Source organism: Nycticebus coucang, chromosome 9 (assembly GCF_027406575.1).
Source record: "Nycticebus coucang isolate mNycCou1 chromosome 9, mNycCou1.pri, whole genome shotgun sequence".
Taxonomy (NCBI): Eukaryota; Metazoa; Chordata; class Mammalia; order Primates; family Lorisidae; genus Nycticebus; species Nycticebus coucang.
In genome coordinates this window covers 45,578,118-45,605,370 of record NC_069788.1, presented here as the reverse complement: position 1 = coordinate 45,605,370, position 27,253 = coordinate 45,578,118, and the positions used below count along the sequence as shown (strand labels likewise).

General features: G+C 52.2%; 1 protein-coding gene across 6 annotated transcripts in view; it reads right to left on the bottom strand.

Moving 5' to 3' along the window:
* The window catches only part of GRM4 (glutamate metabotropic receptor 4), a 116,842-nt gene that overhangs the window by 30,911 nt on the left and 58,678 nt on the right, over positions 1-27,253 (bottom strand). For all 6 annotated transcript variants that reach the window (XM_053603090.1, XM_053603086.1, XM_053603089.1 and 3 more), the window contains 3 exons: positions 6,735-6,870; positions 3,614-3,768; positions 1,567-1,707 (listed from right to left, as the gene is read on the bottom strand). In XM_053603090.1, coding sequence (XP_053459065.1) covers positions 1,567-1,707; positions 3,614-3,768; positions 6,735-6,870 — 432 coding nt within the window. The remainder of the gene's footprint in view (positions 1-1,566; positions 1,708-3,613; positions 3,769-6,734; positions 6,871-27,253) is intronic.

Sequence of the window (27,253 nt, the reverse complement as noted above, 5' to 3'; positions counted from 1 at the left end):
TACACCAGAATAGGGGAGGACAGGATTCATGGTCACCCTACCCATGAGGGCTCAGCCTCCATGGCCAGGCATGTTTGCACTTTTAACATCTCTGTTGTGATGGCTACCTGATTCAGGCCTCTGCTGTGTAGCCTTGGGCAAGTCACTTAGTCTCTCTGACTCGCCATGGGGAACCATAAGAGTTCCTAGAGGTGTTGTGAGAGTGAAATGAGATAATGTCTTTAAAGTGTCTAGAACATAGCAGATGCATATTAAACAATGGTATTTATGTTTAATTTACCCAGGACCATGTAAGCCCCTAGATAACACCTTTACACACTTTCCTTCTCTCTTGGGCACACTGCTGAACATACAGTCACACAGAGGTGTGTTGTGCACACCCACTGCCACCTGGGCACCCCAGCATACTGTGAGGATCAGGAACGGTGGGTTTGGCTGTGAGCTTGCCTAGCTCCCCAGGGGATACCCACTGTCCAGGAACTCGTCCCTGTGAGCTCTTGCCACCAGAGGGCAGCATGTTGCCCGCCCACCCACCTTATCACACTCCCTTCTCCCCTGGTCCTGACAGTCACTCCAGCAGCCCTTTGCCCAGAATACACTGATCAAGTCTGGGAGGATACAGGAGAGAATTCATCGTCCTCAATTATGTACCACTCAGGTTGAGAGACACCAGACCCCCCCAGCGTCAGGTCCTTCCTCAGAGCTACCCAGACCCAGCATGCACAAGGACCCATGTCCAAATGAATCTAAAGTGGACACACCAAGACGGCTACCTAGGAAGGAGGGCCTAGAACTCAGACCCGGGTTCAAGTCATGCGCTACCATCTTCCATCTGTGGAAGGGTCCCTTTGCTTAACTCCTCTGAGCCTCCATTTTTCCATCTGCAAAATGAACCAATGATTATCCCTCTTATGTGGCTCACTCCTCTCCTTTTCAAGGCTCAAACGTTACCTTTGCAGGAAAGCCATCCCTGGCCACTTCAAATGCGCAGTTTCGGCCCTCCACATTCCCCATTCTTTTGCTTATCTGTTTGTTTCTACTGCACATTTCCCTTCTGACATATCCTATCATTTACTTATCTTGTCTATCGTCTGTCTCTCCGTTAGAATAAAAACGCCAAGACTCTTTTGACTCTTATTCACTGCTGTATCCACCCAGTGGATAACAGGCCCACAAAAGTCCTAGGAGCCAAACTGGTGTTTGCTGAGTGACTGAGGGAACTCTCAGGGATAAAGGTGTTTTCTATGAAATGCCCAGAGTGGTATGTGTGCATCAGGCTGGACGCAGGGCAGGTGGGGTCAGTTAAGTTCTGTGACCTCACCCTAGGAATACACCCAAGGCAGTCAGAGGCCCGATGGCCCTCCCCACAAATACACTCAGTGTTGCACTCTAAATAGCTCCCGACTTCACACACACCCCCCCACCAGCCCATCTCCCCTCCCATCACTACAGGCTCCAGGAGACTCCTGCGCCCAGCATTGCCCCAGGTCTCCTGTCTCCCAGGCTTCCCCTCCAGAGCCCCACCCCATCAGGGCCTGCCCATCAGCCTCGCCTCTGAATGCTCACTTGTGCACTTCTTGACGTGACTTCCCTTCTTGAGAGCGTGGCGGCTCAGCTTGCAGTGGAAATTGTCCTCCCAGAACTCAGCAAACCAGATGTTGCGCCGGTTGTTGTCCAGAGTGCGGCTGGAAAAGTAGCGGTCGAAGCCTGGCAGGGTACCGGGTGTATGTTCAGGGCCTCACGCTGAACATACACCATTCCCCAGCAGCCCTTAGTCCTTCTCACTTCTCCCAGGCTTAGAGATGGCCCAGGCTGAGGCAGGAGAGGGAGGGAAGCACATATCCGATCCAGGGCCCAGGTGGAAAAAGCAAAATGTAGAGCATTTCATTTCATTCGAAATGAAAAGAACTGTATTAAGTCCCAGGGGAGCACGTGTAATGTACAACCGCTGCCTCTCTGGAATGGAAGTGCACCGAAGAGGGTGTTTCTCCTGCTTTAACCGTGGAAATGCTAATTTAATATCGGGCCTCTTTGAGAAGGAGCCACCTGGGAGTCCTGAGGTTAGAGCAGTGAAGCTGGTGGGCTTGCCCAACACTGGGAGTGTGTGACCAGAGAAGGTAGGGGAACACCAAGGTCTCACAGCAAGGCCAGGACCTGGACCTTCTTCTTTCAAGTCCAGAAAGTCCCCATCACTGACAGATGCAGCCTGCCTCCTCCACATACTCAGACTCTCAGCCCAGGAAACTCTGTCCCAGGATGAGCAGCCTGGCAGGAAATAATGCCCTCTGCCTCCTCCCAGATACCCTGACCGTTCTGTGCAGAGTTAACTGAGCTGCTTGGGATGAGCCAGAAGGCCTGAAAGTTCAGTGTGGCCCACAGGAAGCCTCCTGTCCAAGGAAGGGTTTAAGTGCAAGTTGAATGACTGTCAAAGCCACAGGAGAAATGCTGGCATGGGGCAGGGCCTACTGCAGAATTTCTTGGTGGCCAGGTGAGTCCTTGTCATGGGGTGTCCTGTGTGCTGCAGGATGTGGAGCAGTATCTCTGAACTCCACCCCCCAGATGCCAGCAGCCGCATTCCCCGATCATAACAACCAAAACTGTTTCTAGACAGTGCCATATGTCCCTTGGGGGGCGGGGAATCACCCCCAGGTAAGACCCAGTGTTCTAAAAGCTTCCCTAATGTCCCAGAGAGAAAAGGATTCATCCGACAAGTGCTGGACCCAAGTCCCACTCTACACTCACTGCACTATATGTCACGAATCTCTCTGAGCCTCAGTGTACCCATCTACTAAATGTGCCAAGAGTGAATCACAGGTTTCTGGGAAAACTACGTTGAGTTACCTGCATAGGGCCTGGAATCTGTGGGCACCAGATAAGCCATCGTTTTTATTATTTTGTGTTTTTATTATGTTTTGGGGTTTCAGGGGAGGTGTGGAAACTTCTGCAACCTGTGCTCCCTCTGCCTCAGGGTGAAGAGCGGACACTGCTCTGTGACCTTGAGTGAGTCCTTCCCCTTCTCGGTCCTGTCGCTTGGAAAGTTCGTTGGCAAGGCAGATGTCTGTGGTCCCTTCCAGCTTCATCAACACTGGATTTTATTGAACGGAGGGAGGGCAGGAAAGGCCTGGGGAACCTGGCTCCCCCTGGTGAGGACTGCAAGGTCCCTGCCAAATCAGGCCATTAACAGGAACTTCACACCTCAGTCCTGGTGAGGTTCTGGCCACAGCAGTTTGTTCCTGCCCAGGATGACTGTGGGTCTGCCCAGAGAAGAGAAGATTCAGAGCAGGGCAGCCCCAACCCCAGCTCCATCCCCTGGGCCTGCCAGGCAGGCTTTACCTGATGGCCCAGTCCCTCACACAGCACCTCCCTTGTAGCTTGCTAGCAGTTCCCAGCCCTCTCCTGCAAAGGACTCTCGCCAGACAGGGTGAGTCCTGTGTATGCCCTGCACCTCCCACACCCAAAAATATCTGAGAAAGGAGGAAGAAAGGACCTAAATCTGGATTCAAATTCTGCTATGTTGAGTGCCTGAAAGGCCTCCCAGCCCAGAAGGCCTGTCCAGGGCTGACAGTAGATGGGTGAGTGTGGTGATCTTGCTGTCCTGTCCTGCCAGGCCTACCTCGCACGGACATCCTCTTGGGGAGAATAGTGACAGCACCCTCAGCCACTTCCTCTAGGTGCAGCACAGGTGCAATCTTGGAGCCCCAGCTGTCAGAGCCCATCCAGAAGAAGTGGCCTGTTTGGTTGGCTCTCCGCGCAGCCTCCAGCACACGCCTGTGGGAAAACACACCAGCCCAGCCCAGCCGTGTCTGTCCACACAATTGCCCCTACCCCTGGTCATACCTGCTGTGGACCCACCTGTCCCTTAGGCTCTGCCTGGACCGCCCACCCCTGACACCCATGAGCTGAGGGCCCACAGCTGCCCCAGCACCCTGCCCATACCCCTGGCCATGGCTCCTCCCACCTTAGCCTGCACTTGCTCATAGGCCCACACTTGCCCCAGGTCCCTGCAAACACCACACCTGTCTCCCCATATCCACACCACAGTTAGTTCCATCTAACTCAGGCCCAGGAACTACATCTGCCTGGCCCTTGTCCTCTCAGTCTCATGCATGACAAGGGCCATTTCCCCACACTCATCCCAAATCCCTTAGCCTGTCTTCACATTTACTGTTACACACTGCTCTGCCCCTGATTCCTCTGCAAGTTACCCCCGTCAACAGTGCCCTCTGCATCCATCCCTTCCTGTGCTAGGAGTCCAAGTCCATCTAAGAGCTGCTCCCCACACCCTGATGTGGATGATGGATGGTGAACGGGTAAGGATACGGGGCTGCCAGGGGCTCACACCCACCCCAGGCCTACTGTGACAGTGGTCTTAACCAAACCAGGTGCAAGGAGCCTAGAGTAGGTGCTTAATCAGTGCTTACTAGGAGAATGAATTGAGGGCCCCTCAAAGACATCTCCTTAGGGAGGAAAGCAGGGAGGAATGGGCAGAATTCCCTAACCTAGCCCCTCTCACAGAGAGACTAGAGCACAGAAGAGGCAAGTAATTTGCTCAAGACCACACATCAAGAGAAAGGCTGTGATACTAGAAACTCCAGGCCCTTCCCATCAGTGAGGACTAGGACACAGACTGCAGGAGTTGGGGGTGGCTGCTGGGCCTGTACAGACGTGGCCAGCTGGGGCAGGAGGGCTTGGGCTTCCAGAGAGAAACAAACATTTTCAGGCCCCAGAGCCCAGACCTGGGACTGGGGCCTGCTTGAGCTGGCCTCATGTCCATCCTTGCCCCATTCTAGCCCTTCTCCATAATCTCCTGACTCCCCATTGTCCCAGCCCTCCTCACTAGTGCAGTCCCCCTATCTCAGGTCACCACTAATGATCGGTGAGGCTGCTCTCAGAACCCCCATCCTCAGCCTGCATCCAGCCAGCCCCAGATGACCAGAGGTCTCAATCCTCCATCTCTGCAAAGTCACCTGGGTTACTCTTACTTCTGCTTGCTTCCAAAATGCATGCGGACTCCCAGAAATGGCCCTGCCTCCCACCTCACTTCCTACAGCCCACTCAGGAAGTCAATCTAGTCACATCCCACCCTTCCCTGGGTGCCTCTTCTCTTGGACAGAGGGCCTGAGGCTTTCATCCTCCCTCCCAGCGTGTGGGTCCATCTAAGCTGAAGGTGTCCCCCAAAGAAGCAGGCCTGGAGTGGGGTACACAGCCTGGTAAGATGTGGGAATTGAGTCATGCCAGCTTTAGGGTGGGAGTAGAACTGGTGGTTCAGAGGGGGCCCTCCTGCCCCTGGAGCTGGCTGGCCCTATGGGCATTGAGGACATTCAGAGTCAGAATTTAGGGAAGCTATATGCCGTAAGGGGTAGAAGCTGCATCTGTGCACAGCTGGGAGGCTGTCAGAACAGGGCTCTGAGGACTCCCCCCACCCCCACCCCATCGGCCTCTCACTGCCTGAGACGCCACCATTATAGTTGGTCCTTTTGGTTTTTGAGGCCTTAGTGATCTTCCAGAACTCCCTCCTCCATCCTTTCAGTGACCTGGCAATGTCCCTGGGAATTTCTGTGCTTTGCTGTGACTCTGGAGTCCAGGGTTTCACCAAGCAAGAAAAAGGTTTTGAAAGAATGGGACTCAGGGTGAGGCTGCTATGGAGTGGGAGGGAACCATACAGGGAAGGGGCAGGAGAAGTGGGCGGCTGGGCAGCCTGGGTTGGGCCAGTGAGTGGGGGAGTCTTAGAGCACAGTGGGCCAGGAATCTGAGGGAGGAAGTCCAGGGGGCCATAAATGGTAGGGCTCCCTGAGGACAGGGCTGTGTCTCCCCTCAGACTGAGGCTTCCCAAGGGCAGAGCTGTATCTCCCCCTCAGACTAGGAAATTTTTGAGTCTGAAAAGATGACTGACCCATCTTTTCTCTGACACCCAGTCTCAGGGAGGTGGGAACAGGAAAATTAGGAGGAAGATAAGTCAGTTAGGAGGAGCATTCAGGGTTCAGGAGATTCAGAGTATCTATTAAGGGCTCCCAAGTATCTGACTTGTGAGGCAGGCCCCAGGCGCAGAAAAGCAAACAGGGGCTGGCCCAGGGTTTCTGATCTACATGGTGCTGACAACCAGAGTCTAACTGCTCCCACTCTGCAGATGAGGTGACTAAGGCCTGGGGAGAGGAAGGGTGTGCCCAAGCCAGGACTAGAACCACAGCCAAATGGCTTCTCTGTACTCTAAGCTCACCACAGATAAGAGGGAACGACTGAGAAGTGGCCAGCATTTACTGGACACCTACCTTGTGCCAGACACTACTCTAAGCTCTTTAAGCACATTCCTGCCTTCACTTCCCAAACACTATCAGGCAGTCTTCCTTAGTGCTTTTATTTTCATTTAAGAGGCCCAGACAGGTTAAGAAACTTATCTGAAGTCACACAGCTAGTAGATAGAACAGGAGTAAAACCTAGGTGGTCTGGCCCCAGCCCATGGCCTTAGCCCCTCCTCTAAAGCACCCTGCTGGCCATCCCTGGCAGGTGGAATGGATGCAGGAAATGGAGAGGGGGAGGGAAGGTGCCCTGTCAGCAACAGCCTGTGCCCCCGCCTGTGGCGTCTTCCCGCTCACACACATACTCACCCGCCCCTACCCCTCGGGATCCCAGGGCAGGCTCAGGCTAGCCTAGGACAGTTTCCAGCAGGACAGAACCAGTGGCTTGCCCCATGCCTGCTCGGCTCTCAGTGCCAGCCCGCTGGCACCTGCCCTCACCTGATGTCATCCTCGTTGGCAAAGATGATAACTGCCCTGGCATTTGAGGTCTCCAGGAGGCGACGGATGATCTTGTCAAACTCCCCCGTCTTGGGCTCCCGTGGTATCTTCACCGACTGGGCGATGCACACGCCCCCTGCAGGAGGGGCACCAGTTAGCCTGAAGCGCCACACCACACCCTCACCACACACTCCAAGGGATAGAGCCTGGCAGTTGCCAAGGTCCGCAGCCTGACTCCCAGTCCTGGACCCCCAGTCTCTAGATATGGGCTCTCTAGATATGGGCTGAGCAGTCACAATAGCCACAGCACCAGTCTTGACTCCTCTCATTAACTGGGGACCCTGGACATGTCACCTAGGTAATCTGTGCCTCAATTTCACCATATAGCAGCTAGAAGAGGCAAGAAGCAATACAGCATCATGGTTCAAATCTCAGCCCTGCCACTTACTGCTATATAACCTCAGGCTGGTTACTGAGCCTCTTTGTGCCACAAACATATAATAACCTCTAAGTCAGTGGTTCTTAACCTTCCTAATGCCACGACCCTTTAATACAGTTCCAGTGGGTCACGACCCACTGAGAACCGCTGCTCTAAGTGGAGATAATAATACTACCTACTGTATAGGATTGTTATAAAATAAGTGAGCTGGGCCAGGCGCAATGGTTCACACCTATAACTCCGGAAGGGCAAGGATCACTTGAGCTCAGAAGTTCAACACCAGCCTGAGCAACAGCAAGACACCCTCTACTAAAAATAGAAAAAATCAGCCAGGAATGGTGGCACATGGCTGTGGTCCCAGCTACTCAGGAGGCTGAGGCAGGAGGGTTGCTTGAGCTCAGAAGTTCAAGGTTGCAGTGAGCTCCAGATCAGGCCACTGTACTCTAGCCTGGGACAACACAGTGAGACTCTGTTTCAAAAAAAAAAGTGAGCTATTGCATATAAATACAATAATGTTTAGTACATAGTGTTTAGTAAATGTCGATTACTTTTACTATAACCACCTTTTAACATTTCTCAGAGGATTAAATCTGAAAATGAGGGCCCACCCTGGCCATTAGTGTCCCCACACCCAAATCCATACACCTCCCAGCGCTCCTGTCCCTGGGCCCCATGATCATTGGTAAGAGTAGCATATCTGGCTGCTGGCCACTAGAGACCCCGGTACTTCACCTAGCCAGTCCTCAGCCTTAGACATGTCTCTCAAATGCTGGCAGGGAACAGGCGTCATTCGCATATTTAAATCCCACCTGACCTCCCCATGGGCCACTGCTTGTATCATCCATGGCATTTGACAGATGAGGAACCTAAAGCTCAGAAAAAGAAGTGGCTGGCCCAAAAAAAAACCAGTTTTCTGCCCTACTAAGGTCCAGGAGCTGGAGACCCCAGAGCATAAGACCCCTGAGGCCCTTAGTAGCATAGTCAGGGCTCAGTTGAAAGAAAAGCTTGAGAGATTAATCTTCATGAAGCCAGACCCTTTATCTAACCACCACCCTGTTCTGGGACCCATTGAAAACAGAATCTAACCAATGCCTCGAACCAGCCACCTCGGCTGAGCACCCAGCTGCCACCCCTAGGACTCCAAAAGACCTCTCTGTCCAGGCTGGAGCCACCTGAACTTTCTACACAGATTCACCCCATACACAAGGTAATTGTGTGCTGCCAGGGCTCAGAGTGCAGGGAGAATGGACCCACCACCAGCCCCAAAGGGAGAGTGCCAGCACCCAGCTCCACCCATGAAGTGGCCCCCAAAGGCAATGACACTGAGCTGCATCCTTAGAGGGTGCTAGCAGCCAGGTGGGGCATTCTGGGGGAAACAGGTCTGCCCACTAGAAGGAGAGGTTGCTCTGTGACAGGTGCCCTGCCAGGTTCTGGGCCACAGGACACACACACAGCTCCTCAGGTCTCTCCCAAGACACCCAAGAAGAGCCACCTACCAGAGAACAGCATGGTTCCCAGTATCTCATAGGGAAAAGAGAGAAGAATCAAGGATGTGTGGGCAGGACTAGAGCCCTCTCCAGCTCCAGGTCACAGAAAGCCAGGGAGGCAACCTGCTGGCCACAGTGCTGGCCAGGCAGGTGCTCAGCTCCCTCCATATGGTGGGCCAATTGCAACATTTCTCCCCCCATCTGAGGAGACAGATGGACAAGAGGAAGAGGCTGGACTGGGAGGGGGAGGGAGAAGCTGAGCCACCTGGCTATGGGTGGGGGCAGGGCAGGGGACAGGAGTTAATTGCTCTCAACAGGGAGAAATTGTCAGGTTAAGTAATATTTTGAGCAAGGATCCATGTACCCATATTGCCTGGCACCTCAGGGCACATCCTACATGCTTCACTTTGCTGGTGAAGGAAGGATTAGGTGACCACTGCTCAGTCAGCAAGAATGCCAGTGAGTCACAGAGTGCAGTCTGAGGACCATTTGATGTTCTTGGAATAACAAGAGATGGGAAGACTGAGGGGCACAGAGGGTGTGCAGAGCTCCATGGCACTGAGAAACCTATCTGGAGTGTGCAACGCATACTGAACGCCATTCTGCAAACTTCACATGGATTTACTCACCTGAGATCGGTGTCATCACCACAGGCCCAAATTATAGATGAAGAAACTGAGGCACAGAGAAGTTAAGTGGCCTCTCCAAAGATAGGACCAAAGCTGGGATTTGAACTTGGGCCATCTGGCTCCAATGGCCACCTTTCAGCCAGTCATGTGGGGAAGGGAGTGGGTCACGGAGTCAAGGGTCCTCGAGGGCTGTGAGCACGTATGTAGCACAGTACCTTCCCTGAGAGGAATGCCCACTAATGTAACTGTCCCCAGGATGAGAAACCAAGTGTCCACAGGGTTCCTTTGCTTCATAGCCCAATTGTCAGCATCGCTACTCAGAGGAATGGGAACCAAGGGGCTAGCTCACCACCAGGAGTGCTCCTGGGGTGACAAAAGCTCCACAGCCTCTGCATCAATGGCTCTCCTGGCCTCTGCCTCAGCTAGAGAGGATTGGAGTGGCCCATAAGGGACCAGCACTACTGAGAACCCATTGCATGCCTGGGTGAATCTTCACACACCCTCGGGGCAGGTGCTAATAGCCTAGCCAACAGCAGTCAATGAACTGCAATCCTGGTCTGTATCCAGAGCCTCCCCAGGCAGAGAGGCCCCCATCTCCTGCAGCCCCTGCCCACCAAGGAAAGTTCCCTTTCCTATCACCCTTCAGATGCAATACAATTACTCCGCAGCCAAGCCAAGACTGAAAGTACAGTTTTTCAATTGCCAGGGCCTCCTCTGGAGCCTGTTGTTTGGATGGTTTGGTGCACATTGTGTACACACACTATCATGAAATGCACACACTCCCAAATACCAAGTACACAATCTCCACATCCCACCTTTGCACACCCTGGTCTACACTGCTACCAACCCCAAGCCATATACTGAGCCCTCTGGCCTTCCTTGTGTCCACTCCCTGCTGCTGTCACTACAAGGACAAGGGCTAACACTTCCTGGGATCCCCTCTTCATACTTCTTTTCCAAGGAGGAGCACATCTCCCCACCCAACACCCTGCCTCGGTCTCTCTCACTGAGTAAAATAAGAATCCATGAGTCCATACTGAGAATCAAAGTCCACAAGCCCACTCCCTATCTCCTCAGGCTCCAGCACAGGGCCATAGGGGAGGGGGTGTACATGGAGAAGCCTAGGGCTCCCCATGCCCCCCTTAGACTCTCCTGGGTCCCCCTTGGCGAGCCCCTTACACGATTCTCCAGCCACCCAGGCCACTGACAAACACCAGCTGCCATGTGCCAGCTGCAAGCCCTGCCATTCCAGCCAAGGTAGTGCCTCTACTGGGCCAGGAGCAAGAAGCCACAGCCACTTGCCAAGAACATCTGAGCATATCTAGGCAATGGGGACCTTGGAGACCTCCTGGTCCAAGCCACATGGAAAGTGAAGAGACAGAGGCCAGAGACGGGCAGTGCCTTGTCCAGGAGCACACAGCAGTGGGGGCAGAGCCTACCTGTAGATGAGGCTCTCACCACCACACTGGGAGGTTTAGAAGCCAGCCCACCCCTGCCCCAGCTCCACCCCATCCACCAAAACCAACTAATTGGCCAGGCCCAGTGGCTGACACCTATAATCCCAGCACTTTGATAGGCCAAGGTGGGAAGACTGCTGGAGGCCAGGAAAACCTATCTCTACCAAAAAAATTAAAATTAGTTGAGCTTGGTAGGGTACATTTGTAATCTCAGCACTTTGGTAGGCTGAGGCAGGAGGATTACTTGATTCCAGGAATTTGAGCTATGATTTTGCCACTGCACTCCAGCCTGAGCAACAAAAGGAGACCCTGTCTCTAAAAACAAAAACAAAACAAAACAAACAAAAAACTACAAGAAACTGCCTCATCCTCAGCCCCATCCCTCAGGGCCTGACTCTGCTATTATAAACCTGCACATCTGACCAAGGAGTGCCCGTCAGAGCACTGCAGAGAAGCACACGGCAGTGTCTAGTGGAGAGGAGTGTGCCAGTTGCCTCCAAGCCTCCCTCATCCACATTCCTTCCCAGGAAACTGCACGTGGGCACAGGAGACCCACACAGATGTCCACCACAGCACTGTTTGAAACTGCAAAAAACGGAAACAGCCTAAATATTTTACAACAGAAGAAAGGATAAACTGGTGTGTTCATCCAATGGGACATTATGTAGTTAAGATTAATAAAACAGCTCTCCTGTATCAACATGACAAATCCCAAAAAGAAAACTGACTGACAAAAGCAAGTTGCAGTATGATCTGTCCCCTTATGTAAAATTTAAAGACCAGTATTATTTGTAGAGATGTACATATACACACTATATATACACAGACATGACTAAAGGTTGCATGAAGGCAGGAGATGTTGTCTATTGAATTCATCGAGTTCTCCCCAATGCTTAAGGACACAGCTTGGCACACAGTAGCTGCTCAGAACTGTTTGAGGAATAACTAAACAAAGACAGGAAGGCACCCATCCTTCAGAATCGGGGTTACCTCAAGGGGGAGAAGGAGAAGAATAGGATTGAAGGGAGTTCCAAGGGAAGCTTCCATGCAATCCACAACATTTATTTCTTTAAAAAATAATCAGAGTCGGTTCAGCACCCGTAGCTCAGCAGCTAGGGTGCCAGCCACATACACCAGAGCTGGTGGGTTCTAACCCAGCCCAGACCTGCTAAACAACAATGACAACTATAACCAAAAAATAGCCAGGTGTTGTGGCAGGCGCCTGTAGTCCAACATACAGAGAGCCACAGCACTCTACCGAGGGCAACATAGATTCTGTCTCGAAAAAAAAGAAGAAGAAAAAATAAAAATAATAAAAATAATCAGAGCCAAGTAAATATAGCAACATGCAACTTCTTAGCAAATCTGGGCTCCAGAGCCAAAGCTGGACAAAACTTTTGGATGTGGGTAGTAGCAAAAGCTCTCCGGTCTTTCTGCCAGGGCAGACCTGAGGCCCTCTTAGTGCGTGCGGACGGGCCCAGGGGCTTCCACAGCATACTGAGGGGAGATGCTTAGAGCCACTGCCTTCCTCCATGCCCATCTGGGGCTGAACCTCTCCTCCAGCCAGTGGCTCCTGAAATCCTATCTTCCCCTGAGGACAGGCTCTCCCCTGGTGTGAGCTTGCCCCAGGTTCCAGGCGCCCCCACCAGAATGATATAGATACTCTAGAAGGCAAACTTGATACCACTTTCCTGTTGATTTTGTGGTCTCTCTACCCTTTCCATTTGTGGTCTGGTGACGTTTTCCAGTGTTCTCCAGGTCCAGCTGACATATCTGTGTCAGTGTCTGCCTCCAATTGCATTCCCAAGGGCAGGGTCAAGTGTGCATGTCTACTCATTCATTCTTTCTCTCTTTTGAAAAGTATCCTGCTCAGTTCCTGACTGAGTTAATCCTTAAGAAACAATAGTGAGGGCAGCGCCTGTGGCTCAGTGAGTAAGGCTCCAGCCCCATATGCCGAGGGTGGCGGGTTCAAACCCAGCCCCGGCCAAACTGCAACAAAAAAATAGCCGGGCGTTGTGGCGGGCGCCTGTAGTCCCAGCTGCTCAGGAGGCTGAGGCAAGAGAATCGCATAAGCCCAAGAGTTAGAGGTTGCTGTGAGCCATGTGACACCACGGCACTTTACCCGAGGGCGGTACAGTGAGACTCTGTCTCCACAAAAAAAAAAGAAACAATAGTAAGACTCCCTTTCTCAGGGACTCCCAGTCTAGATGAGAAGCAAGACCACAAACCTTTACTGAGTATCTCTTACCTGCCAGGCAGGGTGGTAGGTGCTGGGATGCAGTCTGAGGGGCACAGAGCCCCAAACTCCCTAAAGCTTACATCCCTGGGTGGGAGGGAACAGTAACTATCTGGGAACAGGCGCACTGAAGAGAATCAGCAGCATGATGTGTGGGAGGCTAGGCCTCACTCCACCTAGAGGATCAGCTGGGCCTGAACCCTGGTCTGACTTATCTCTGGGAGCTGCTGCCTTGCCTGAGACCCGAGGAATTGAAAACACTTTACACCCATACATCCACCTTCAAGTGAGGTGGGGTTGCTGCTAAATGAACTGGTTTTCCTGTCCACTCCCTGCACTGGGTGGACCTAGGTTTAAAGGACAGGTAACCGAGACACTTGCACTCTGCTTATTCCCCCACTCCAGCCTGAGGCAGGCAGGATCCTCTGAACCTCACCATGCCTGGGACACCCTCCCCTCCAAGTACTTTCACATCCCCCATGGCATGGCCTGGCTCTCCCCACTCTCCCTGTCTAAATAAGTCCTGTCAGGCCACTCATCCAAGCAGCCTCCAGATCCCCTGCCTTCAAGGTGCCCCCCAGTGGGTCTGGGCAGGTAGAAAGAAAACACCTCCCACAGGAGGAGCCTGTTCCTATGCTGCCCCCTGTAGGAGGACAGTCAAGAGTCCCCTGAACTTTCAGCCAAATCCACAAGGATCCCCCCACTCGAGAAGGATCTAGGCTGTCAGCCCTCAGGCAGCAGGAAAGGGCCGATTAGGGAGATGGGGCACTGGCTCAGTGGGACTCCCAGCCCACCCCCTCCTGCTCCAGCACCCAGGGCCTAGGACTGTATCTGAAACTGCCCACTCTGCCTCAGGCAGCTCCCCAGACACTGGTCTCCAGACAAGAAAGGAGAAAGAGCCTCCTCCAGAGCACCAAGAAATTCCCCGGCGGTCTGGGTCTCTGGCCACCTATGCAGGATGACCTGTCCGCTACCAGCCAAGCAGCCAGTCCTGAGGCCAGCAGAAACATGGGCACCTCTCCTCTCTTTCTAGTTCCCTTTTTTTTTTCAATCTTTTTAAATTTAAAGAGGGAGAAAAGCAATGAAAAGACAAACCCTAGGAAATCAAGTGGAAAAATCTACATTACAGCAAAATGTGAGGACAGCAAATTGCAACAGGATGGAGGGTGGGGAGTTATACAACCCACTAGGCAGGGGAGGGGGTCCCCCCAAGCGCCCCTAGGCTCCAGGCAGAGATGAGGCTGGAACCTACCTCCTGGACCATCATGGCCTCACACACACACACATACACACAAGACCCTTTTTCCCTGGTCCTCCCCGCCTTTTCTTCTACCCCCAAAGCCAGGCCCTCACCAACCCCTTCCTCACACCAGCTGTCAGGAAAGGGACCAGAAACAGCTATTCAGAGGGGTCAGGGACTAATAAGCTGCTACTTATGTTTTCAGCTGGCAGCAAAGACTTAACCTAAGTAAATGGAGCCATAACGGTGGACTGCAGGCAGTAGCACTGTGACCAGCGCAGTATTCTGAGGCCAGGAAGATACTCAGGCCAGCGCTGCTCCATGGCAAACTCCGGTGTGGGTAACATGGATGGCAGGGCTGGGCCAGCTCCAGCTGGGTTTGGGGCTGCACAAGTCTAGGATGTCCCTGTGTCCCTGTCACCATCCCTGTCTGCTCCCTGCCCCACTCCCCAGGTGGTCAGCCTCCAACCCACCTGACACATGCCTCCCTATTCACAACCCTCAGGAGCTCCCACCATGTGTGCACACGCATGTGTGTGTGTATGTACACACAAGTGTGTGCGCATGACACTTGAGGCCTGCATCCCCTATCTCAGGTCTGCAACATCCAGCCTCACCCTAGTCCCTGCCAGGTTCTACCCATCCGATCACATATGCCCCCCAGTGGGCTTTGCACCTGCTGCTCCCTCAGCCAGTAGTGACCCACCTCTGCTGGCCAGTGGCCCTCTGGCTCCCCAGCCCAGCCCTTGCTTGGGGCCTCACAGGGACCAGAACACATGCTGCTTGTCAGGACAGGTGGTGGTCCACACTTGCCAGCTGAATGGGTGACCCAGTGCCCCACTAACAGGGATGCAAGAGCTGCTAGTGTGGGTATGAGGACAGTGGCTCTGGAGCATCTGAGATGGGAGCACTCCTTGACCAGGAGTGCCCCTGTGCCTGTTCACCCCCCTCCTCTGTGACTGCCCCTCTGAGCTGCCACTCCATCACAGGCACAAGCACTGCCACCCACTTGGTGCCTGGCATGTTCTCACGAGGCTCAGGGCCACAACGATAATCCAAGCACAGTGTCTGCCTTCGCAGGGCTCACTCGTGAGCTCTGGCCACATGCACCCAGACATCTCTCGGTCCCGCCTTCTGTTGGGATTTTACTTTCTCCACTGAGACACAATTCCTTGTCCTTGCTTGGGAGATAGGTGACCAAAGGATGAACAAGTGAGAAAGGTGCAAGCCAGCCATGCAAACTGGCTGGGCCCCAAGGGCCCTGCCTGAAGACAGCTGGCCCAGCAGGGAAGGGCTTGAGGTGGAACAGTCCGCCTCCCTGCTGCAGGTAACTTCAGCCCAGGGGAGGCAGTGGGCCGATTGCCGAGATTCAGCTTAAGCCCAGGTATGAAGGGACAATGAGGGGGTCAGTCACCCCCGTTTCCTGCCTGAAGGGTTCCCTGCTGCACCCAGGTGGGCATAGGCTTGTGCAAAGGATGGCTGTCACACTTGGATTCAGCTTCCCTCTCTCATCCAGCCTGAGGCAAAAGGAGGAGAGCCAGTCCCACCACCTCCTGGCTGTGTGACTTTGGACAAGTTACTAAGCCTCTCCAAGTATCAGGTTTCCCGTCTGTAAAATGGGGAAGGACTTCAGCTCCACTGAAGAGTTGGTGTGAGTGTCAAATCCAGCAGTATTTGTGAAGGTCTGCCCCCTGGAGCCAACATGCATGGCTGGTGGGGTGGAGCTGCTCACACAGGAGGGCAGGAGCTGAGAAGACAGGGACCTCCTCATTAGCCAGGTCAGGACCCAGGCAGGACGGGTCCATAACTCTGGGGACACCAGGACATACATCCTTTCTTTCCTGAGCACTCTTAGCAACCCCCACCCAGCCACACACACACAGCAACACACACCCTCACAAAATTACACACCATACGCCATCACAATCTCATACGTCTCACGATCACAAACACCCAGACAGAGCCCACTGTCACCCACAGCCCCTGTTACACGAATAAACCCAGTGAGAACCTCACACCGCCTCGCAGCCACAGGATGGGCACAGAGCCACACGCATACACTGACACAGCTACACCTCCCACAATCCCACAGCCTCACACACACCATACCCAACCCCCATCTTGTCTCCCACATACTCACACAGCCACAAACCTGGGCACAACGGCCACAGGAGTCATGTAGAGCATCCCTGACACACATTTGCCCCCATTATAACTTCAGACAGCTACACACACACACAGCCACACATGTAACCCCACACGGTGACATACACACCACACACAGACAGACACATAATTCCACACAGTCTTATACATACCACAGACACACAAAACTCCACTTGGTCACAGACACACATAACTCTACTGGGTCACATACACACCACACAGCCACACACAACCCCACACCACATACAGATACACACACAACCCCGCACGGTCACGTACACGCCACGTACAGATACGCACACAACCCCGCACGGTCACGTACACGCCACGTACAGATACGCACATAACCCCGCACGGTCACGTACAGATACACACATAACCCCACACATTCACATACACACCACACACAGACACACACATAACCCCACTCAGTCACACGGAATAACCCTGCTGACCGTACCCAGCCCCTCCTAGCCTGGCACACCCAGACAGCCCCTGCAGTGAGCCGCCCCCTCCCCACCATCACACAGTCACCATAAGCATGAAGCACCCCTCAGGCCCATCCTCCTCCAGACGCCCTACTGAATGCCCCAATTCACCTGAAATCCTTTCACACAAAGACCCCAGAGACCTTTCAGCATTCACCAGTGCCTGGCACAACCTCACACCTCATCTTACCTGGGAGTCTGGCCCACATACTTTAGTGCCATTAACACCTCCTCCACTTTGCTGCCAGTCTATGGTCCAAGCTGTGGGCTGGGGTGGGGCCTGGAGCTAAGGGCGGGTTCATGGGGTCTAGTAACTTGATGGAAGGGGCAGAGGACTATTTATAGAGCAGACTCAGTGGCCCCACATTGAAGCAAAGTCCTCATCTCTCCTCGGAAGCCCCTTCCCTTGGCCACTAGGCCTTCCATTGTTACCCAGCCCTGCTCCTGTGGGGGAAACAGGGCTGAATCCAGGGGCTGCATAGCAGCAGGTAGGGCAGAGGGCACGACACAGGAGCTCGAGTCTAGGCAAAGACAGGCTCTGTGAAACGGGATGGTATTAACCCCGTTCCCCAGACACAGCAGGGCTGTTGTAAGGATTAGGGCGGATCACCTGTGCACAGGCCTAGCCTCTAGGGAATACTTGGGGTGGGGGTAAGGGAGGATGCTGGCCTTGGGATCCAGCCAAGACAGCTGTGGTGCTTGACACCTCAGAACTGAGCCTCGCCATCCTCCCACCAGGAGGCTGCTGGGCAGCACGGGCAGCATCGCTCAGAGCTGCATTATTCATGGTGCTAGTCTCGGAGCAGAGGCAAATTTGCTGAGTGATCGACTTAATATCTTAACACAAATCCATTTAGGCAAAACACCTTTGAAGTGAGAAAGGCAGAAAAAAATAATAGAAAAGGGAAGCGAGGGTATTGGGAGGCAGGTGGTGGCAAGAGGGGCCTGAGGTGGCAGAGCACGGCAGGTGGCACATTCCTGCCCCTCCCCGAAGTCCTGCACACCCAGGCCCTACCTTCCCACCCCCCTGGTGGCCATGCATGCCTTGATGAAGGAATCCCACCCATTTCTCAAGTTCAGTTCAGAAAAGGGAAGAGGGTCTGCCCAGGGCTCACACAGCAAGTCAGAAGCCAGCTGGCAGCCAGACCCAAGGCTGCAGAGTGGAGGTCAGTCAGGGTCCTCTGCCAAGGTCACCCCTGGTATGCTGTGGACCATGTGGTATGCTGCAGCCAGACTGCATGGCTCTGTCTGTGCCTCAGGCCACAGTCAAGGCTGGGAATGTAGAATGTGGCTGAGGACATTGGAGGAGCCACTCACAGCATAAGACACCTAACACTCTTCCCCATCTGCCCCCAGCTCCAGTGACACACCTGGGGGATAAGATCACATAGCAACTTTTTGGTCCCTCTGCAGCCTCACATCACCTCTACCACTGCAGGACCACTTTCTCCAACTCAACCAGACTGTCCCACCCTCAAGCCTTCGGTCAGTGCTGATCCCTCTGCCAAATGCCCTTCCCACTTCTCCATCTGCCCAACCCTGACCAGCTTAGAGGCACAATTTCTCTGCCTTTTTCCCCACAAAATATCCCAGCTCCTCCTCACAGTGGGGGCTCATCACACCCTTCTGTGGCTCTCCACTGGCACCCACGATCCTCTACCTTGTAACTGGCATGCTCCAAGGTGAGGCCTTGGGTTCAAATCCCAGCTGTGCCACTTCTTGGCTGTATGACTTTGGACAAATTACTCAATGTCTCAGGACTTCTGTCTCCTCATAATGGAGTGTGAAGAATAAGTGTGTGAATATAGATGCTCCAAACAGTACCTGGCACATCAGACTCAGTACATGTTTGCTATTATACCAGTATTATTGGTTTCCTCCATCATCCCCTGGGCCCCTTCGAGAGCAGACTGTGTCTTTCTCATTCCTAACCCGCCAGTGGCCAGCAGAGCCCCAGGCACACAGTAGATGCTCACTGAACACTGATCAAGTGTTGTTTCCCATCCTCTTCACCCCAGACACCCTAGGAATAGGAGCCAGCGCTAGGCTGGTGGCAGATATCTCTAGGGGTTTGGGGGATGGAGATGACCTCTGACCAGCTCCACTCCACAGCAGGAGCCACGGCACAGTCAGGCAAGGAGGGGCCAGAGTTGGGGCCAGCAGCCTGGCCTGTGGTTTGGCCAGAAAGGAATAGACAGCTGCAGGCTGGGATGAAATATTTAGGAACCCACATCCCTAGGAAGTGGAAACTGACAAGCAAAATGAAATGTTGAGATGTAATTACCCAGACAGGCCAAGCATGTCTCCCTGCCAGCGGCAGGCTCAGTCCCCCCAACCTGGCACAAGCAGGCACTGGATAATGAAGTCCTCCCGGACCCCTCTCCCGCAATAGCCCCTGCCCTGCCCCATCTGGCCAGTGCAAGGGAGGGGCAGCCAAGAGCCTAGCAACTCTGGCTCCTCCAAGACAGCCCGTTAGAAGGCAAACAGTCCTGGTGGAGTGGCTTACGCCTATAATCCTAGCACTTTGGGAGGCTGGGGCAGAAGGATCCCTTGAGCTCAGGAGTTACAGACCAGCCTAAGCAAGAGTGAGACTCTGTCTCTACTAAAAATAGAAGATTAGCTGGGTGATGTAGTGACTACCTATAGTCCTAGCTACTTGGGAGGCTGAGGCAGAAGGGTCACTGAACCCAGGAGTTTGAGGTTGCTGTGAACCAAGCTGATGCCACAGCACTCCAGGCTAAGCAACAGCATGAACCTCTATCTCAAAAAAATTTTTTTAAAAAGAAGGCAAAACAGCAGGAAATGCAGAGAACCAGAGGCCTGGCACCCATGTAACCAGTGATCTGGCCACTCTATCCAGCCACAGTTTCCTCAGCTAAAAAATGGGGCTGCAGACCTACCCCCACAAAGGAGGGCCAAGAGGGTGGATGTGAGTTTGCAGGGTCTTGGTGGAGGAGGAAGGTAGTGAGGGCAATGCCTGCCCAAAATGGGGACAGCAGCAGGGTGCCTGGCCCAGAGCACCAGAAGAGGCCTTCTTGGAACACTAGGCTGCCTGGGACTCAGGTTAGGAGGAGCTGATGGACCAATGTCAGAAGCTGAGGCCCAGATTCAGGCCCTGAGCTGGAGAAGTACACACCCCATTCCCTAAAACTGTCCCAGGCACTCCAAGCATTGCTTGAAAAAGGTGTGGAGCCTCCCAGCCTGGGGCTGTGCTTGGCCAGATCTGGGAGTGGGAAGACAGGGACCAAGTAGGGAGGAAAATGGTACTCCAGCCCAGATCTTGGAAGCAGTCTTGAGTAGGCAGGGGGCCTTGGGAAGCAGGGGTGAGGAGGAAGGTTCTTCCTGTTCATTGGAGCTGGGGGAAGAGGTGGCAGCATCTGCAGGTTTTTCTCAATAGGCACTTGGGGTGTGACAGCCTTTCACAGTATAAGACTGTCCCATGTTGCACTATAGGGGATATCCTGGGGATCTGGAAACTCAAGTCACTGTGATAATCCGAAGTGACCCACATACAGTAGAACCTCTATAAGTTGAGCCAAGGGACTGTAACAAACTGGTCAACACACAAAGGTGGCCAATATAAGGAACTAGGCCTGTCGTACTGATACATACATATAGTGCATGTCTGTCTATGAAAACTAGGTCAACTTAAGGTTGTAGTCAATGCAGGGAGGTGGTCGATATATAAATTATTATGGCATCTTCTATAACCATAAGAAACCACCCAGAAATACTTCTCTCTAGAACTGAAAATGTCTTATCACATTCTTATGACTGATTCTGATGAGTTTTATTAAGATCCTAATATTTCTAAGTATCCACAAGGGTAGTGTAGGACTGCCCGTGGTTAAGAGCACCTTTCTGATCTAAACTGGGGCCCAGAGAGGGCCCCTGACTGCCCAGCATCTGCCACTCACACACATGCTGCCCAGGCCCTCTCAGTACCCAGGGGGCAGATCTGGCCTTGCCAGGCATCAGCTAGCTGACCAAAACAAACATCAGCCTGCCCAGCCCAGTCACTCCACGGACTAAGACCCCTGTCCTACCTGGTCTCTTCCCTCATCCACACCTCAAGGGCCCTCTTTCCCCAGGGCCAAGTTCAAACTCTTCAGTCCCTCCAGCTCCCCAGCTTCACCTCCCATCTCTCCCCACTGCCATGGCACCTGCAGTTTCCAACACACATCTGGGCCTTTATTCAGATTGTTTGTTCTGCCTTTGATGTCTAATTCACCTTCCCAGACTTTTTTCTTTGAGTCACTCCCAACTGTTCTTAAGAATCAGGTCAGGTCCCCTCCTCCAGGAAAACTTCAAGGGTGTCCCCTGGCTCCTCCTCAACTGGGCGCCCATAACAATCACAATGTCTCAATCATTGCACTTAGCACAATGAACGGAAGTTATTGGACTAGATGCCTCTGTCCTACTAGCCTATAACTCCAGGGAGTGTCAGCCCTGGATGTACACACCGCCAGCCAGAGAAGTCACCAACTCAGTAACAATTACTGAGCACCCTCAGTGCCAGAAGCTGTCCTACATGCAATGCAACCAGCCATGAATGGGACAGACAATCTTGCCCTCATGGAGCTGACATCCGTCTATAAAGTGGACAATAGGGATGAAAGAATAACCCCATCTCTTCCCTCACTCACTCCCCTGCCCATCCTTTCTCCCCTCACACACACACCAGTTCCCCCATTATCCCATAGCCCCTCATGCTCACACAGCCCTTCATAGTTGGATAACTTTTGCACATCTTGTCACATTAGCTCTTCCCAGTTAACCCCTGTTCTAGGTATTATGGCCATTTTACAGGTAAGGAAACCAAGTCCCACCAGCCAGAGCCTAGACCTGGCTACCACCACCTTCCCTTTTCCACCCATCCTCTCCCTACCTCCACCTATCTGGGGTAGCTTTGCAAGGTCCCTCTGCTTTGGAGCCTGTTTCTTGTCTGTAAAACGGGGGTGGCAGAGAGGCTCTAGGAGATGGCCAGGGCCCCTGCTGCCCCCTCCTCCACCCTTCCACAGCCCCAACAATGCCACCCTCTGTTAACTTTCCTCTGGCTGTCACTCTGTCCTGCTTCCTCTCCCCTATCCCAAGGCCTCCCTGGGGCCCCAAGACGTCTGCAAGAGTCGTTAGTTTTCCTTCTGGCTCATTAAAAAGGAGAATTTGCTTAGAATATCCATGTGATCATTCTGTCTCCAGCAAAATGGGACACAGATATAATGCAGCATGCAACTCTGGAGGAAAGAGAGGACAGCCACCATGGGAGGGAGGGAGAACCCCCACCAGGAAGAGGTCAAGTGCCCACCCTCAGGGTCTGAGGTCTGGAAGGCAGCAGCTCACCCTGCCAGCACTTACTGAGCCTTTCTGACAGCTAACTCACCTGTTTTGTCACTCTTAAAACTAGCAGCAATGCCCAGAAATAAACATATTTGGCTTAAAAAGAAATTGGTGACAAAATGGAGGAGAAAGGACCTTCCTTTATAGATGAGGCTCCACTAAGCCCCCGTAGGACTGGCCCAACCAGGGCTTCCCAGGATGTCTGGCCTCCATCCCACCATTCCTGGTGCTGAGGCCAGGAGTACCTACCTTGCCTGTGCAATCCCCCCACCCCTGCCCTCTGGCCACACACTGCCAGGAGCAAGCCCTGTGGACTTGAGCTTCAGTTATACTCAAATCTGTCCCTTCTCACCATCCCCTGGTAAAAGCCATTGCCACCTCTTGCCTGACCCACAGTAGCCTCCTCACTGGCCTAAGCCCCCACCTATCCCCTACACAACAGCCACAACTATTAAACTTATGTCCACTCCTAAGTCCCTCCTCTGCTCCCAGCCCTTCATGGCTCCCAGCTCATTCAGAGCAAAACCCAAAGTCCTCCCAGGGCCCAAGTGATCTGCCCGTCTTCTCCTACTCCTGTCCACCCCACTCATTCTGCTCCTGCCTCCTGGCCACTCCCTAAAGGGCAGGCAGGCACCACCTCAAGGTCTTTGCACTTGCTGGTCACCCCCTCAGGGTACCCTTCCCACAGACCCCCCTCCCCCAGTTAGCCCTCACCTCACTACAGCGGAGACTCTGCCAAATGTCACCCCTGCAGAAAGGCAGAGTGAGGGCCGAAAGCTGGTTAACCTGGCAGGGAACAGTCAGTGTCCCTACCTGCCCCTCTGTGCACTCACATTGCTTGTTCTTCACAGTAGCATCTACAGCTCCCACCTGACATCCTGGTACATCGTAATGTGTTTCCTGTTTACTGGGGGCTATCTCGGGCCCTCTCCCCAGGTGTGACCTCCACGAGACCAGCAATCTCCATCTCCTTAGGCCACTGCAGGATCCCCACTGTCCTGGTTCAATGCCTTACACACAGTCGGTGCTGAATAAATATTCATTCAGCAGATGAATGAATTACTGTGAGGCCAGGGATGAAAAAGCTGAAGGGCAGAAGAAAGAAATGCCCCACTCCCCTCCTCAGACACATCCTGGGCAGGTCTGTGGGACCAGGAGGCCCAGGTCAGACCTCTCCAGTCCCTGAAGCCCCAAAAGCATGAAGGGAGCCAGCACCAAAGGAGTGGCTGCCAGGGCCACGCCCCTCCTGCCCATTTTCAGATAGGGCCCTCAGGCTTGCACATGCTCACATGGGCATCGCACATGACCTGAAGGCTCTCAACCCCCTCTCTCTCACATGCACACCCTCTCCTTGCAATGCCAGGGTCTTACAGCCTGCAGACTAGGAAGGGAACCACAGGCTCCTTCAATTGCCCTGCCCAACCCAGGAGCATACGCACCTTTGTCCTGCCTAGTCCAGAGAAGGGCTGCTGGCCTCAGAGAGGAGCACCTCTCCAGGTCTGCGTGTCTGACCAGCCCACCAGTGCTGCCCTGGGTAAGGCTGGGTGATGGGAACCAAATACCTCATTTCCAAGGAGGGTTCAACCTTTCTTCCCTCAAGTTCCCGAGCAAGAATTAGTTTTGAGTCACACAGACCTGAGTACAAAGCCCAGCTCTGCCCCAGCAAGTTGTGAGGCCCTAGTCAAGTCTTGGGCAGCTGGGTCTGTAGTCACCTCCTCTGTAAAGTGGGGACAATTCTCAGGGGGCCAGGGCGTGGCAGTTTCTGTGATGATGGTTAATGGAACACTGCCTAGAAATATGTGTATTAATACATAAGGAGGCTCGGGGTCTTTACAAAGGCCAGGCCAGGCTGGCTGAGGAGGCAGAGTCTGTTCGGGCTTGAGGATTCTGGGAAGAAGGACTGGGTCAGAGGGCACAGGGATAACAAGGCAGAAATGGCTGCACACATTCGAGTGTGTCCGCATGCATGGACTCATGGAGAAGGCACACAGCCCCCTTCCTGATCTTACAGATGAGAAAATTGAGGCTCAGAGAGGAGGAGTGACTCTTGTAAGGTCACATAGTTGTGAGGGATGGGGCTAACATGGGGAAATAGGCTGGACCCCCACCCCACCCCAGAGCACTCAGTGGCCCCTTGCTGGCCTGAGGCAGGAAGCCCCAAGTGGGGAAGGTAAGGCAAGGAAGGACATAGTGAGTTCACAAAAGGTTCCCTCCAGAGCCGTGGAGAAGAAGGCAAATGGGGCTTGCTTCAGCCAAATCTCCAAGGAGTTCAGGGTGGAGGGTTTGGGTGTCAGGGACCCCACCCCAGCCAGGAAAGCAGCCTGAAGTCCAGCATTCAGCAAGCAGGCTTCCCAGAGGTCAAGGCTGAAACCTGAGCCAGGGAGCAGGTTGGCATGGCTCCTCCCTCAACCATGGAGAAGAAATTGGAAGGGGTCCCCTGTCCACCAGGGACTTGGAGGGACAGAACCCAAGGTCTCTGAGTGAAGAGGCTCAGTACAGAAGAAGAGAAAGAAAGAATGGCAGGAAAGTTTTAGCCACCGCAATTAGGGAAGAAAAGGCGATCAAGGGTATCCATATAGGGTCAGAAGAGATCAAACTCTCGCTCTTCGCAGATGATATGATTGTGTATCTGGAAAATACTAGGGACTCTACTACAAAACTCCTAGAAGTGATCAAGGAATACAGCAGCGTCTCAGGTTACAAAATCAACATTCATAAATCGGTAGCCTTTATATACACCAACAACAGTCAAATTGAAAAAGCAGTTAAGGACTCTATCCCATTCACAGTAGTGCCAAAGAAGATGAAATATTTGGGAATTTACCTAACAAAAGACGTGAAAGATCTCTATAAAGAGAACTATGAAACTCTAAGAAAAGAAATAGCTGAAAATGTTAACAAATGGAAAAACATACCATGCTCATGGCTAGGAAGAATCAACATTATCAAAATGTCCATACTACCCAAAGCAATATATAATTTCAACGCACTCCCTATTAAAGCTCTTGAAAAAACTGTCATATTTTAAAGATCTTGAAAAAACATTACTTCGTTTTATATGGAATCAGAAAAAACCTCGAATAGCCAAGACATTACTCAGAAATAAAAACAAAACAGGAGGAATCACACTACCAGACCTCAGACTTTACTACAAATCGATAGTGATCAAAACAGCATGGTATTGGCACAAAAACAGAGAAGTAGATATCTGGAACAGAATAGAGAACCAAGAGATGAATCCAGCTACTTACCGCTATTTGATTTTTGACAAGCCAATTAAAAACATTCAGTGGGGAAAAGATTCCCTATTTAACAAATGGTGCTGGCTGAACTGGCTGGCAACCTGCAGAAGACTGAAATTGGACCCACACCTTTCACCATTAACTAAGATAGACTCTCATTGGATTAAAGATTTAAACTTAAGACATGAAACTATAAAAATACTAGAGGAGAATGCAGGGAAAACCCTTGAAGAAATTGGTCTGGGTGAGTATTTCATGAGGAGAACCCCCCGGGCAATTGAAGCAGCTTCAAAAATACACTACTGGGACTTGATCAAACTAAAAAGCTTCTGCACAGCTAAGAACACAGTAAGCAGAGCAAGCAGACAGCCCTCAGAATGGGAGAAGATATTTGCAGGGTATATCTCTGACAAAGGTTTAATAACCAGAATCCACAGAGAACTCAAACGCATCAGCAAGAAAAAAACAAGGGATCCCATCGCAGGCTGGGCAAGGGATTTGAAGAGAAACTTCTCTGAAGAAGACAGGCGCACGGCCTTCAGACATATGAAAAAATGCTCATCATCTTTAATCATCAGAGAAATGCAAATCAAAACTACTTTGAGATATCATCTAACTCCAATGAGACTAGCCTATATCACAAAATGTCAAGACCAGAGATGTTGGCGTGGATGCGGAGAAAAGGGAACACTTCTGCACTGCTGGTGGGAATGCAAATTAATACATTCCTTTTGGAAAGATATATGGAGAACACTCAGAGATCTAAAAATAGATCTGCCATTCAATCCTGTAATTCCTCTGCTGGGCATATACCCAGAAGACCAAAAATCACAACATAACAAAGATATTTGTACCAGAATGTTTATTGCAGCCCAATTCATAATAGCTAAGTCATGGAAAAAGCCCAAGTGCCTATCGATCCACGAATGGATTCATAAATTGTGGTATATGTATACCATGGAATACTATGCAGCCTTAAAGAAAGATGGAGACTTTACCTCTTTCATGTTTACATGGATGGAGCTGGAACATATTCTTCTTAGTAAAGTATCCCAAGAATGGAAGAAAAAATACCCAATGTACACAGCCCTACTATGAAACTAATTTGGGACTCTCACATGAAAGCTATAACCCAGCTACAACTTAACAATAGGGGGAAGTGGGAAAGGGGGGGGTGGGTAGAGGGAGGGGAATCGGTGGGATCACACCTGTGGTGCATATTACAGGGGTATTTGCGAAACTTGGTAAATGTAGAATGTAAATGTTTTGGCACAGTAACTGAGATAACGCCGGAAAGGCTATGTTAACCTCTGTGATAAAAATGTGTCAAATGGTTTATGAAGTGAGTGTATGATGCCCCATAATCATATCATTGTATACAGTTATGATTTAATAAAAAAAAAAAAAGAAAGAATGGCAGGAAAATGAACTAGAAGAAAATGGGCATTGAAACAGGTTTAGAGATTTGTCAAAAGTATCAGAGGTAAAGAAACCAAAGAGCCTGAAAGCATTGAGGAAACAGAGACCGAACATGAGCCCTAGAGGTCTGTGTGTCAAGTGGGGCTAGAAAAGACAAAAGAGTTTGGTGAGGGTTGTGAGGACCTATGCTATGGGGGGTCAGGGAGCCCCTGATGCATTACCCACACATTGTTGATAAAGCTGAGGCCTAGAGAGGGAGAGATACTGGCCCAAAGTCACATGGCCACCCAGATACAGAGCTGGGACAAGAATATTGCCCCAACCCCCCCAGGGCCATATGCCGCTACTGCACTCGGGTTTGCCAGTGGGCCGTGCAGCA